Raw genomic sequence first — 13567 nt, forward strand, 5'->3', positions numbered from 1 at the left:
GAGTGATTTGTTCTTGAGTGGTTTGGTTTATATGGTTAATTAACTAATAATAATAATAAATAATTTATTTAATTTTAAATATCAACATATTTAAAAAAGGATATTTAAAAAAAATAATAATAATAACAATACTATATTTTAAAATAAAAATTCATAAATCAACCATTAATTTTTTTTTTTTTCCTTTAATGTATGGCACTGATTAATCAATATTCAAAAAAAAAAAAAAAAAATCTATCCTTGACTCCTCTTCATTCCATCAATTCATTTGAAAAAAAAAGTTTAAACTTATAAAATTTATTACAAAATTAAAATTGATTAAATTGAGTAAACTAGTGTCGTATCCATCCTGTAACTTTAATTTAAATTTTAATAAAATATTATTTGATTTTATTTTACGATTGGGTATGATGAAGTGGCTAATTATAAAAGGTATTATTTAAAAATAAATGTTAGTTTTGTGAGTAATAATTTAGTAAACAAAAAATTATAATAATCCTGATTTTGATGGCGGTTTATTATCAGTGGTAATATTTGATGATGATGACGATGATTCTTGACAAACTTTGTTAACTGATAATAATGGATTAATTGAATATGCTTTTTGAATATATCCAAATGTGTGTGATGATCCGACTTCGATACTGTTTTTCCAATTTGGTAGTGTGAATGTATTTGATAATTTTTGAACTTCCCAAATACTTTGAATATCATTTAATTCGAATGTATATGATTGAATCATTGATTGGCCAATATTTGTAATTATTGTTTCTACTTGAATATAATCTTGATTATTTTCTCTCCATGAACTTGTAATAGTTTGTGTTACATTTGCATTGCACGATGAAGTTGGTGTGGTTGGTGTTGGTGTTGGTAATTCATCACATGTTGATGTTTCGTCAGTGAGTGGTGTTGTTTGATTTGATTGTTGAATATATCCAAAACTATGAGACGATCCTGATGAAATACTACCAACCCAATTTGGAAGTTGATAATCATTACTACTTAATAATGTTTCAACTTCCCAAATGCTAATGATTTAATTTGAATGAAAATGAACGAATTGTTGTTGGTCCAATGTTGGTAGTACTGCTATCTTTGAATGCTTCATATTTTAAAAAGAATTGATCGGCTCTGTAAGTTCTATTGAATTGATTTGACCATTGAATAAATGAATTTTGATATTCAAGTTCTCTTTTTCTACAATCTTTACCATATCTACCAAATTTACAACCACAGATATCACGGCCATAATGGCGATGATGGTGACTTTGATTATGAAGTGATTTAGCATTTTCTTCATTATTTTCATTATCACCATTGCTATCATTTGATATATCGCCACCACTACCATCAATATCACTACCTAATTAATCACTATCATTTTCACTATTATTATTAATATTAAAACCTTTGCATCTATTTGCTTTATCATCTTGAATATCATCTAATTCTTTATTAGGTTGATGTTCATGGTCATGATCATGATTATTTTTAATTATTACTTTAACAGTAATTTCATCACCTTGATCTTTTACTTTTGTATTTACTTTGATATCATAATCATCATTATCATCATGTTTACATAATGAAAATGTAAACAATGAACTAAATAATAAAAATATTATTAAAACAAATAATATACTAACTTTCATTTTTTATAACAGCAATTGTTGTCAATTTAAAAATATTTAAAATGAAAACATTTAAATAAAAATTTTTTACATACTTTTATAGTCGTTAGGTTTTCACAAAATAAAAGAATCTCTTTCTTTTTTTTTACACAAAAAAAAAAAGATTTTGGCTATTTGGTGATAATGGCAATTCAAAAATCAAAAAATTCCCGATAATAAAAAAAATATCGACCAATTTTTTTTTTTAATTTTCCAAATAAAATTTTATTCAATAATGTTATTAATGATTATCTAATTTTATACTATAATAAAAAGAAAAATAAATATTAATAATAAAAAAAAAAAAAAAAAAAAAAGATGTTTGTTAATTGTTAAAAATTTATTATAAAATTAAAATTGATTAAATGAATTTAACTAGCGTTGTATCATCTTGATACTTTAATTTAAAATTTAAAAAAAAATTTGATTTTAAATTACGACTGGGTATGATGATGCAGTGGCTAATTATAAAAGGTATTATTTTAAAAATAAATGTTAGATTGTGAGTAATAAATTAGTAAACAAAAAATTATAATACTTACCAATTCCACATTTATCGCCAGTATTTCTTCTCATTCTAAAGTATCCTTTTTCACCTGTGATATTTATCATAATTTTGGAAAATAAAAAGAAAAATTAAAAAACAATATATAAAATTAGTATAGTAGTAAAAATGTGTTTTAAAAATTTTTTTTATCTTTTTTTTTTCTTACCCCATCCGTCGCCCCATGAATTCTAAAAGAATGAAAATAAATAAAAAAAGTGTTAGTAAAAGATTAATGAAAAAATTTAAATAGGACAGAGAATGATATATTTTACTTTTATAATCCAAAAGTCAACCCCATTTTCAATACCATATCCAACTACAACAACAGCATGAGTGGTTCTATATTTATCACAACTGTCACTGTTGTAAATGCCACTTGAATAATACATAAATTCTCTTGTCGATGCATCATAAGCAACTGAAACAGGACCCACTGAAGCAACTGCATTTGCTAAGTCCTCTTCATCATGTTGTTTAATCATAACATAGTTTGAAATTCTTGATTGTGCATCTCCACTATTATAACGACATAGTCCAACTCTGCCTTCATAAGGATAAGTACTTTGGAGATTAATTCCACCATTTTCTTTTATATATCTAAAACAATTATGCATCCTTTTTTTAAAAAAAATAAATTGTTGTTAATATCCATTACTACATTAATTTTAAATACAATAGTAGTAGTTTAATTAAAGTTTATTAAAATCAAAAATAACATACCATCCTCCACTACATTCACCATTTCCATAATTTCTGGTGCAATCAACTAAATTTTGTTCAGAAAGGTTTAACATTCTATTATTCTTTCTATAATAATGGGCTTCTAGTGCACCAACTGTACTAAATGCATAACAACTTCCTATAATAATTATTTTTAAATAAAATTAGAACTTTATGGTAATGGAATATAATTAATTATATATTTAAACTTACCGCAACTGCCTTGATTTTTAACTTTGCTCACCATACCCCAGGTTCTCCAATCAATTGAGATTGGTCTCGACCATTTTAATAATCTTGATTTTGATGGTTCATCAGTGGTAATATTTGATGATGATGATGACGATGATTCTTGACAAACTTTGTTAACTGATAATAATGGATTAATTGAATATGCTTTTTGAATATATCCAAATGTGTGTGATGATCCGACTTCGATGCTGTTTTTCCAATTTGGTAGTGTGAATGTATTATTTGATAATGTTTGAATTTCCCAAATACTTTGAATATCATTTAATTCGAATGTATATGATTGAATTATTGATTGACCAATATTTGTAATTATTGTTTCTACTTGAATATAATCTTGATTATTTTCTCTCCAAGAACTTGTAATAGTTTGTGTTACATTTGCATTGCATGATGAAGTTGGTGTGGTTGGTGTTGGTGTTGGTAATTCATCACATGTTGATGTTTCGTCAGTGAGTGGTGTTGTTTGATTTGATTGTTGAATATATCCAAAACTATGAGACGATCCTGATGAAATATTGCCAACCCAATTTGGAAGTTGATAGCTATTACTTGATAATGTTTCAACTTCCCAAATGCTAATGATATTATTTAATTTGAATGAAAATGAACGAATTGTTGTTGGTCCATTGTTGGTAATTATTACTTGTACTTGAGTAAAGTCTTGATTACCATCATTCCATGAGTTTATAATAGTTTGAGTAATATTAACTGAGCATGGACTATTTGATGGTGTAGTTTCATTTAAATTAAATTCATATAATTTACTTGTATATATATTTAAAAATTCGTCATGAGTCATATCAGAGAATTGAGTTAGACCAAGTTCCATAGTTGAATTTTGATTTTCTCTCTTGTATTGTTCGATGAATCTACTGCTATCTTTGAATGCTTCATATTTTAATAAGAATTGATCGGCTCTGTAAGTTCTATTGAATTGATTTGACCATTGAATAAATGAATTTTGATATTCAAGTTCTCTTTTTCTACAATCTTTACCATATCTACCAAATATACAACCACAGATATCACGGCCATCATGGTGATGATGGTGACCATGATTATGAAGTCTTTTAGCATTTTCTTCATTATTTTCATTATCATTATTGCTATCATTTGATATATCGCCACCACTACCATCAATATCACTACCTAATGAATCACTATCATTTTCACTATTATTATTATTAATATTAAAACCTTTGCATCTATTTGCTTTATCATCTTGAATATCATCTAATTCTTTGTGAGGTTGATGTTCATGGTCATGATTATGATTATTTTTAATTATTACTTTAACAGTAATTTCATCACCTTGATCTTTTACTTTTGTATTTACTTTGATATCGTAATCATCATTATCATGTTTACATAATGAAAATGTAAACAATGAACTAAATAATAAAAATATTATTAAAACAAATAATATACTAACTTTCATTTTTTATAACAGCAATTGTTGGCAATTTAAAAATATTTAAAATGAAAACATTTAAATATAAATATTTTACATACTTTTATAGTCGTTAGGTTTTCACAAAAAAAAAAAAAAAAAAAAGATTTTCACTGTTTGGTGTGATCAAAAAAAACGTAAACTGCAATGCAAAGATCAAAATTTCTAATAATAAAAAATCGCAACCGGTTATTTTTATTTTTCTATATAATATTTTATGTAATAATTGATTGGCTAATATTATAAAAAGAAAAAAAAATAATTAATTTCTTTTATTTTATTTAAAAAATTTCTTTTTCTTTTAGTATTTATTTAGAAAAAAATAATAAAAAAAAAATAAAAAAAAACAAAGATGTTTGATAATTTTTAAAAATTTATTACAAAATTAAAATTGATTAAATTAAATTAACTAGTGTTGTATTGATCTGTTCTTAGTTTAAATTTAATAAAAATTTTGATTTGATTTTAAGCTACGACTGGGTATGAGGTGCAGTGGCTAATTAAAGAGATATTATTTTAAAAATAAATGTTAGTTTTGTGAGTAATAAATTAGTAAAAAAAAAAAAAAAACTGCAACACAAAGGTCAAAAATTTTCTAATAATAAAAAAAAAATCACATTCATTTTTTTTTTTTTATTTTCATAAACGATATTTTATGTTATAAATGATTATCTAATTTTATACTAAAAGAAAAAAAAAAAAAAAAAAAAAAAAAAAAGATGTTTGATGATAATTGTTAAAAATTTATTATAAAATTAAAATTGATTAAATTAATTTAACTAATGTTGTATCGATCTTGTTACTTTAATTTAAAATTTAATAAAAAATTGATTTGATTTTAAGCTACGACTGGGTATGATGATGCAGTGGCTAATTATAAGAGGTATTGTTTAGAAATAAATGTTAGTTTTGTGAGTAATAATTTAGTAAGAAAAAATTAAATTAATACTTACCAATTCCACATCTATCGCCAATATTTCTTCTCATTCTAAAGTATCCGTTTTCACCTGTGATATTTATCATAATTTTGGAAAATAAAAAAAAATTAAAAACAATATATAAAATTAGTATGGTAGTAAAAATGTTTTTTAAAATTTTTTTATCTTTTTTTTTTTCTTACCCCATTTGGCGCCCCATGAATTCTAAAAGGATGAAAAATAAATAAAAAAAAGTGTTAGTAAAAGATTAATGATAAAATTTAAATAATAGGACAGAGAATGATATACTTTACTTTTATAATCCAATAGTCAACCCCATTTTCATTATCATATCCAACTACAACAACAGCATGAGTGGTTCTATATTTATTACAATTGTCACTGTAGTAAATACCTCTTGAATAATACATAAATTCTCTTGTCGATGCATCATAAGCAACTGAAACAGGACCCACTGAAGCAACTGTATCTGCTAAGTCCTCTTCATCATGTTGTTTAATCATAACAAATTTTGAAATTCTTGATTGTGCATCTCCACTATTATAACGACATTGTCCAAATTTGCCTTCATAAGGATAAGTACTTTCCTGATTAATTCCACCATTTTCTTGTATATAGCTATAACAATTATGCATCCTTTTTTTTAAAAAAATAAATTGTTGTTAATATCCATTACTACATTAATTTTAAATACAATAGTAGTAGTTTAATTAAAGTTTATTAAAATTAAAAATAACATACCATCCTCCACTACATCCACCATTTCTATATTTATTACTAGCGGTGCAATCAACTAAATTTTGTTCAGAAAGGTCTAACATTCTATTATTCTTTCTATAATAATGGGATTCTAATGCACCAACTGTACTAAATGCATAACAACTTCCTATAATAATTATTTTTAAATAAAATTAGAACTTTATGGTAATGGAATATAATTAATTATATATTTAAACTTACCGCAACTGCCTTGATTTTTAACTTTGCTCACCATACCCCAGGTTCTCCAATCAATTGAGATTGGTCTCGACCATTTTAATAATCTTGATTTTGATGGTTCATCAGTGGTAATATTTGATGATGATGATGACGATGATTCTTGACAAACTTTGTTAACTGATAATAATGGATTAATTGAATATGCTTTTTGAATATATCCAAATGTGTGTGATGATCCGACTTCGATACTGTTTTTCCAATTTGGTAGTGTGAATGTATTATTTGATAATGTTTGAATTTCCCAAATACTTTGAATATCATTTAATTCGAATGTATATGATTGAATCATTGATTGGCCAATATTTGTAATTATTGTTTCTACTTGAATATAATCTTGGTTATTTTCTCTCCATGAACTTGTAATAGTTTGTGTTACATTTGCATTGCACGATGAAGTTGGTGTGGTTGGTGTTGGTGTTGGTAATTCATCACATGTTGATGTTTCGTCAGTGAGTGGTGTTGTTTGATTTGATTGTTGAATATATCCAAAACTATGAGACGATCCTGATGAAATACTGCCAACCCAATTTGGAAGTTGATAGCTATTACTTGATAATGTTTCAACTTCCCAAATGCTAATGATATTATTTAATTTGAATGAAAATGAACGAATTGTTGTTGGTCCAATGTTGGTAATTACTACTTGTACTTGAATAAAGTCTTGATTACCATCATTCCATGAGTTTACAATAGTTTGAGTAATATTAACTGAGCATGAACTGTTTGATGGTGTAGTTTCATTTAAATTAAATTCATATAATTTGCTTGTATATACATTTAAAAATTCGTCATGAGTCATATCAGAGAATTGAGTTAGACCAAGTTCCATGGTTGAATTTTGATTTTCTCTCTTGTATTGTTCGATGAATCTACTGCTATCTTTGAATGCTTCATATTTTAATAAGAATTGATCGGCTCTGTAAGTTCTATTGAATTGATTTGACCATTGAATAAATGAATTTTGGTATTCAAGTTCTCTTTTTCTACAATCTTTACCATATCTACCAAATATACAACCACAGATATCACGGCCATCATGGTGATGATGGTGAACATGATTATGAAGTCTTTTAGCATTTTCTTCATTATTTTCATTATCACCATTGCTATCATTTGATATATCGCCACCACTACCAATCTCACTATCTAATGAATCACTACCATCCACATTATTATTATTAATATTAAAACCTTTGCATCTATTTGCTTTATCATCTTGAATATCATCTAATTCTTTATGAGGTTGATGTTCATGGTCATGATCATGATTATTTTTAATTATTACTTTAACAGTAATTTCATCACCTTGATCTTTTACTTTTGTATTTACTTTGATATCATAATCGTCATTATCATCATGTTTACATAATGAAAATGTAAACAATGAACTAAATAATAAAAATATTATTAAAACAAATAATATACCAACTTTCATTTTTTTTTTTTTTTTTTTTCTAACTATTGATAATTATTATAAAAGAAAAAAAAAAAAAACTGTGCCTTATAAAATACAGTTAAAAAAAAAAAAAAAATTATCTAAAATTATTTAACTCGTGCAAATGGTTTGTGATATCTTAAAAGATAAAAAATTTTCTATGTCACCCCCACCAATTCTCTTCATTTTACAAGTCATTTGCATGAGTTAAATTATTTTAATTTTTTTTTTTTTTCCAGTATCAAAGGGTAAAAATATGATTGGTTGTTTAAATTTAAATTTTATTGCAAACATTTGCAAAAAAAAAATAAACCTGGAAATCTTTGCAAAAAAAAATCAGTTGATTTTTTTTTAACCAAAAAAACATCATTTTACAACACTTTTTTTTTTTTTCCTAAAAATAACGCACATCAAAAAATATCAAACAGACACTAATCCCTAAATGAAATTAATTAATTGAAATTTAATTTAATTTTCATTTTTTTTTTTTTTTTTTTATTTAAAAATTTAATTTCTGAATATCCCAAAAATAGATTATATACAAAATAAAAAAAAATGAATTTTTTTTTTTTTTTTTTTAATCAAAAATAAAATAAATAATCAAGAATTAATTATTTTTTTTTATATTTTTTAAATCAAATATACACAAATGATACAAAATAATAATAAAAGTGAAAGTAATCGAAATAAAAAGAATTACAAAAAATGAATTATAAAAAAAAAAAATGGAAAATAAAAAAAAAAAAAAAAAGATAATATTTTTTTTTTTTTTTATTTTTTTTCTTGAGTCAGATTTGAATAGATTTTTAATTATTTATCAAAAAACGAATCCAGAAAAAAAAATCTGTGAATTGGTTCGTTAAAATCCAAATAGGTTTAATATCTAATAAACGATTATATTTTCAACTTCTGTTTTAAAATATTAAAAAATAAAATAAAAAATAAAATAAAATAAAAAAAAAAAAAAAAAAAATAAAATAAAATAAAAATTAAAATGAGGAATTAGTTCGTTTTTTTTTTTTCATTTTTCTTTTTTTTTTTTTATTTTTTTTTTTTTTATTTTTTTTGTAATTTATTTTTTAAACTTCAATTTATTTTTTATTTTATTTTTCATTTTTCCATTTTATTTATTCACATATAAAAATTTAAATATATTTATATACATATATTTAATATTAATATTAAATAATACTATCTAAATGATTCAATCTTCAATTAGAAAATGTTTAACTTCAATAAAACCAAATAATATAATTGGTAGAAGTAAAGTTAACATTATCAATATCAATTTCAATATCAATAATAGAAACATTAGATACTTTGCATCAAATAGTAGTAGTAGTAGTAATAATAATAATAATAATAATAACAATGGTAATAGCGGTGAAATATCAATGTGTAACAACAATATAAATAGTAACAATAATAATAGTAACAATAACAAAGAAAAAGATAATTTAATAAGAGTATTAGAAGATGATAAACTAAGGAATATTTCCACAACAGGATTAGTTGATACATTATATAAAAAATCGAACCAATCTGAATTACCATTAGAGAATCCAATTTCATCAATACAACAAGCTACTGGAGGCAGTAGTATAATGGAATTATCAGAACAATATACAGACCCATTATTAGATCCAGTTGTTAAAGTTTTCTCAGTTTTAACTTCTCCAAATTATTTTATACCTGTAGGTTTAATTTTATTTTATTTTATTTTAAATTCATTTATTAATTAATTAATTATTATTATTTTTTTTAAAAAACTAGTGGCAAATGAAACCACAAAGAGAAGTAACTGGTAGTGGATTTATAATTAGTGGTAAAAGAATTTTAACAAATGCACATGTTGTAGCGGATCAAACATTGGTGATGGTAACCAAATTTGGTAATCCAAATAAATTTCCAGCCAAATTAGTTTCATCAGCACATGATTATGATTTAGCAATGTTAACAGTGGAGGATGATGAGTTTTGGGAAGGATTAATTCCGTTGGAATTGGGTGATTTACCAGATTTACAAGATACTATTACAGTGGTTGGTTTTCCAACTGGTGGATCAAATATTTGTGTGACACAAGGTGTTGTGTCTAGAATTGATCTTCAACCTTATGCACATAGTGAGACAAGATCATTATCGATTCAAATCGATGCAGCTATTAATCCAGGTAATTCTGGTGGTCCAGCATTAAAAGATGGTAAAGTTGTAGGTATTGCATTTCAAAATTTAACAGGTGCATCATCGGTTGGTTTCATTATACCAACACCAGTGATTCGTAGATTCATTAGAGATATCGAATTGAATGGTAAATTCACTGGTGTACCAATGTTGGGCATAGTTTCACAAAATTTAGATTCAATGCCAAAGGAATACTTTAAAATTCCAACCGATTCACCAATTACAGGTGTGGTTGTAAACGAGTTACATCCATTCTCTGCCGCAAAAGGATTGATTCAAGTAAAGGATATTATAACTCATATCAATGGTGTATCAGTGGCTGATGATGGTTCAATTGCTTTTCGTAGACGTGAACGTATTAGTTTTGGTTATCTATTTAGCAATCATTTCATTGGTGATCAAATCGATTTAACAGTATTAAGAAATGGTGAACGTTTAAATGTACGTGTACCATTGGTTAGTCAATTCAGTGTTGTACCATTCCAAATGTATGATAGTCGTCCAAGTTATTTCGTTTATTCAGGTTTAGTTTTCGTACCAATCACTTATCCATTCTTACAAGAATTATCCGATGATTTGGCAGTAACCTATCGTAGAGTTTATGAACGTATTGAAAAAATCACATCTGAAGATTTTCAAGTTGTCATATTATCTCAAGTACTTTTTGACAAAACTAATCATGGTTACTCAAATTTAAGTTTAACAGAGGTTAAAAGAGTTAATGATATTCCAGTTAAAAATTTAAAACATTTAGTACATTTAATAGAATCAAATCAAAATCCTTATTTAGTCATCACTTTAGAACATGAAAACTTTATCATTTTGAAAAAAGATGAAGCTGATCAAGCAAATTTAAGAGTTATGAAACAACATGCAATTCCTCATTTAAAATCTGAAGATTTAAGATTATCTTCAAATAATAATAATAATAATAATAATAATAATAATAATAATAATGATAATAATTTAAATGTAAATCTTAATAATAATGATAATGAAGTTAATAATAATAATGATAATAGTAATAAAACTATTTTTTAAATTATTTTATTATTGTATATATTAAAAAAAAAAAAAAATATGGATTATTATTTAAATTTTATTTTTATTTTATTTCTTTTTTTTGTTTTTTAAATATTAATTTGAACATGAAACAATATATTCACAACAATTATGACAATTATTATTTTTAAATTGTTCATTTTTAATTGAAATACATTTTAATCCTTGAGATGGACAATTCAAATCATCACAAGAGGTACAATCAGTTTTGGAACAAATTGCAAAACCATTAATGTTATTACAATGTTGATTCTTTGGACATTTTTTATTTGAACATGGATCATATATTGATGTGGTACTTGAAATTGTGCCTCCAAAAGTTGTGGATGATATTGTTGATGTAGTTGTTGATGATGATACTGTTTGAGATGTTGTACCACTAGTGGTTGTAGTTGGGTTTTGAGTTGTTGTTGCTGTTGTTGATGTTGGTGAAGTTGTTGATGTTGGTGAAGTTGTTGTTGCTGTTGTTGATGTTGGTGAAGCTGTTGTTGATGTAGTTGTTGTTGAAGTTAATGGTGAAATTGTGGCTCCAGTTGTTACAACAAATGAACCATCACTACTGCCACTTCCTCTTTGGCAATCTTGTATTTCGACAAATTCACAAACGCCATCTAATGAACAAAATCCCGTAATACATGGGTTTGGATGGTCACAATTAATTGGTACTTCAACACATGATGGAACACCAGAATCAGAAATTTGACATTTAGATGGTAAGCAGGGATCAGTAGTTATACAAGCTAAAGATCCACATTGAACACAATTTCCAGTTTCAAAGAAAATACACTCACCATTATCAGAATCACAACCTCCTAGAATACATGGGTTGGGATGTGAACAATTCTTTGTTGATACATCACATTTATTTGCTGTTACCGGACTACATTGTGAAATAAAACATGGATTGGTTGAAATACAAGCATCTGTTCCACAATCAACACAATTATCAACGAGTGTATTTATACAACCAACATTGGTATCACAAGAATCAATAGTACAATGATTATTATCATCACAATCAGTTGTCACCGATCTACAACCTTCATTCAAATTACAAACATTTGAAATACAAGCATTGCCACCATAGGTTTCAGAACAATTAAATCCAGATTCCACACATTGATTATTAACACATTCTCTTTTAATACAAATAAACTCTTCTGAATTACAATTTATACCTTCAAAACAATTACATGTTGTATTATCACCATTACACACTCCACATTCGTCAATAGTATCACATTGAAATTCAAAATTTGTTTCAACTCTATAAAAAATATTTATTATAAATAAATTAAAAAAAAGAATTTCACATTAATAATTTAAAGAAATAAATAAATAAAATATACTTTTTAAAAATATATAAATAAATAAAATTACCCAAAAACATGAATATCTCTTCTTTTTCTATTACAATTTATAATATCTATTGGTGTGGTTGAAAAAACATTACTTCCAGAATCATTTTCAATTTGATGATAACCTTCTACTTCGTCAGCAATACCCAAATATGTAAAAATTAATTTACCTCTAACAAAAATAAAAATATCATCGGAATGTGTAACTTTAAGAGTAGTTGAAATATTACCTGGGTTTAATAATGAATCGAAACGAATTCTTACGCACCATTTAAAATTATGTTCCTCACCTTCATTACCAAATCCTATATTATCAACTATAAAAAAAAAAAATTAAAAAAATAAATAAACAAAATTTTAAATAATAAAATAAATAAATAAATAATAAATAAATAAATTAACACTAACCTGGAAAGAATGATCTATTATAATAACCGCTTTTTATTTCTGGTACTTCATATTGTCCACCAAAAGTTATATCAGGATTAATAACCCTTGTCCATTGATTAAAAGTTGTTTCATTATCAATTAAAATAACATTATTTCCAAAATCAGGTGTTGGTTGATCACCAGCTACATATACCATGCTACCAGTATCTGAAAGATATTGGGTGAATTGTATTACTTTCATATGTAAAAAAAAAATCAGGAACATCATCCTTTTTTTTTTTTTTTTTTTTTTTTTTTTTTTTTTTTTTTTTGGGATTAGAACAGTTAATTATCAAGATGTTTTTTTTAAAAGTTAAATAAAGAGAAGAATTAATTACTTTTGAGAAATCTGGGTTTTTTATATCATTTGTATCAAACCAAAATAAAGTTTGGCCTATTTAAATTTAATTATTGATTAGTAATTTTTTTTTTTTTTTTTTTTTTTCTTTATACACATTACAATTTATTCTTAAAACTATTAAAAAACATATTAAAAGATATGCCTTCATTTTTCATAGGTAGA

General features: G+C 24.8%; 5 protein-coding genes across 5 annotated transcripts; 1 reads left to right on the plus strand and 4 right to left on the minus strand.

Moving 5' to 3' along the window:
* Window positions 1-487: 487 nt before the first annotated feature.
* DDB_G0281299 (hypothetical protein) lies at window positions 488-1655 on the minus strand (the record flags this gene model as incomplete). Its single annotated transcript, XM_635710.1, has 3 exons — window positions 488-1031; window positions 1162-1366; window positions 1391-1655. The coding sequence occupies 3 exons, from the start codon at window positions 1653-1655 to the stop codon at window positions 488-490; spliced, it is 1014 nt and encodes a 337-aa protein (XP_640802.1).
* An 807-nt stretch (window positions 1656-2462) lies between these two features.
* Window positions 2463-4630, minus strand: DDB_G0281077 (hypothetical protein; the record flags this gene model as incomplete). The annotated part of the gene is made up of 3 exons (XM_635711.1): window positions 2463-2835; window positions 2941-3079; window positions 3154-4630. The coding sequence occupies 3 exons, from the start codon at window positions 4628-4630 to the stop codon at window positions 2463-2465; spliced, it is 1989 nt and encodes a 662-aa protein (XP_640803.1).
* Window positions 4631-5840: 1210 nt separating this feature from the next.
* DDB_G0281079 (hypothetical protein) lies at window positions 5841-8014 on the minus strand (the record flags this gene model as incomplete). Its single annotated transcript, XM_635712.1, has 3 exons — window positions 5841-6216; window positions 6322-6466; window positions 6541-8014. 3 exons carry the CDS (start codon window positions 8012-8014, stop codon window positions 5841-5843), a joined length of 1995 nt encoding a protein of 664 aa, XP_640804.1.
* Window positions 8015-9213: 1199 nt separating this feature from the next.
* Window positions 9214-11236, plus strand: DDB_G0281081 (hypothetical protein; the record flags this gene model as incomplete). Its single annotated transcript, XM_635713.1, has 2 exons — window positions 9214-9708; window positions 9788-11236. 2 exons carry the CDS (start codon window positions 9214-9216, stop codon window positions 11234-11236), a joined length of 1944 nt encoding a protein of 647 aa, XP_640805.1.
* A 96-nt stretch (window positions 11237-11332) lies between these two features.
* DDB_G0281083 (hypothetical protein) lies at window positions 11333-13273 on the minus strand (the record flags this gene model as incomplete). Its single annotated transcript, XM_635714.1, has 3 exons — window positions 11333-12524; window positions 12638-12932; window positions 13024-13273. The coding sequence occupies 3 exons, from the start codon at window positions 13271-13273 to the stop codon at window positions 11333-11335; spliced, it is 1737 nt and encodes a 578-aa protein (XP_640806.1).
* Between the last annotated feature and the right edge of the window lie 294 nt (window positions 13274-13567).

The sequence above is a fragment of the Dictyostelium discoideum genome (assembly GCF_000004695.1).
Source record: "Dictyostelium discoideum AX4 chromosome 3 chromosome, whole genome shotgun sequence".
NCBI classification, from domain to species: domain Eukaryota; phylum Evosea; class Eumycetozoa; order Dictyosteliales; family Dictyosteliaceae; genus Dictyostelium; species Dictyostelium discoideum.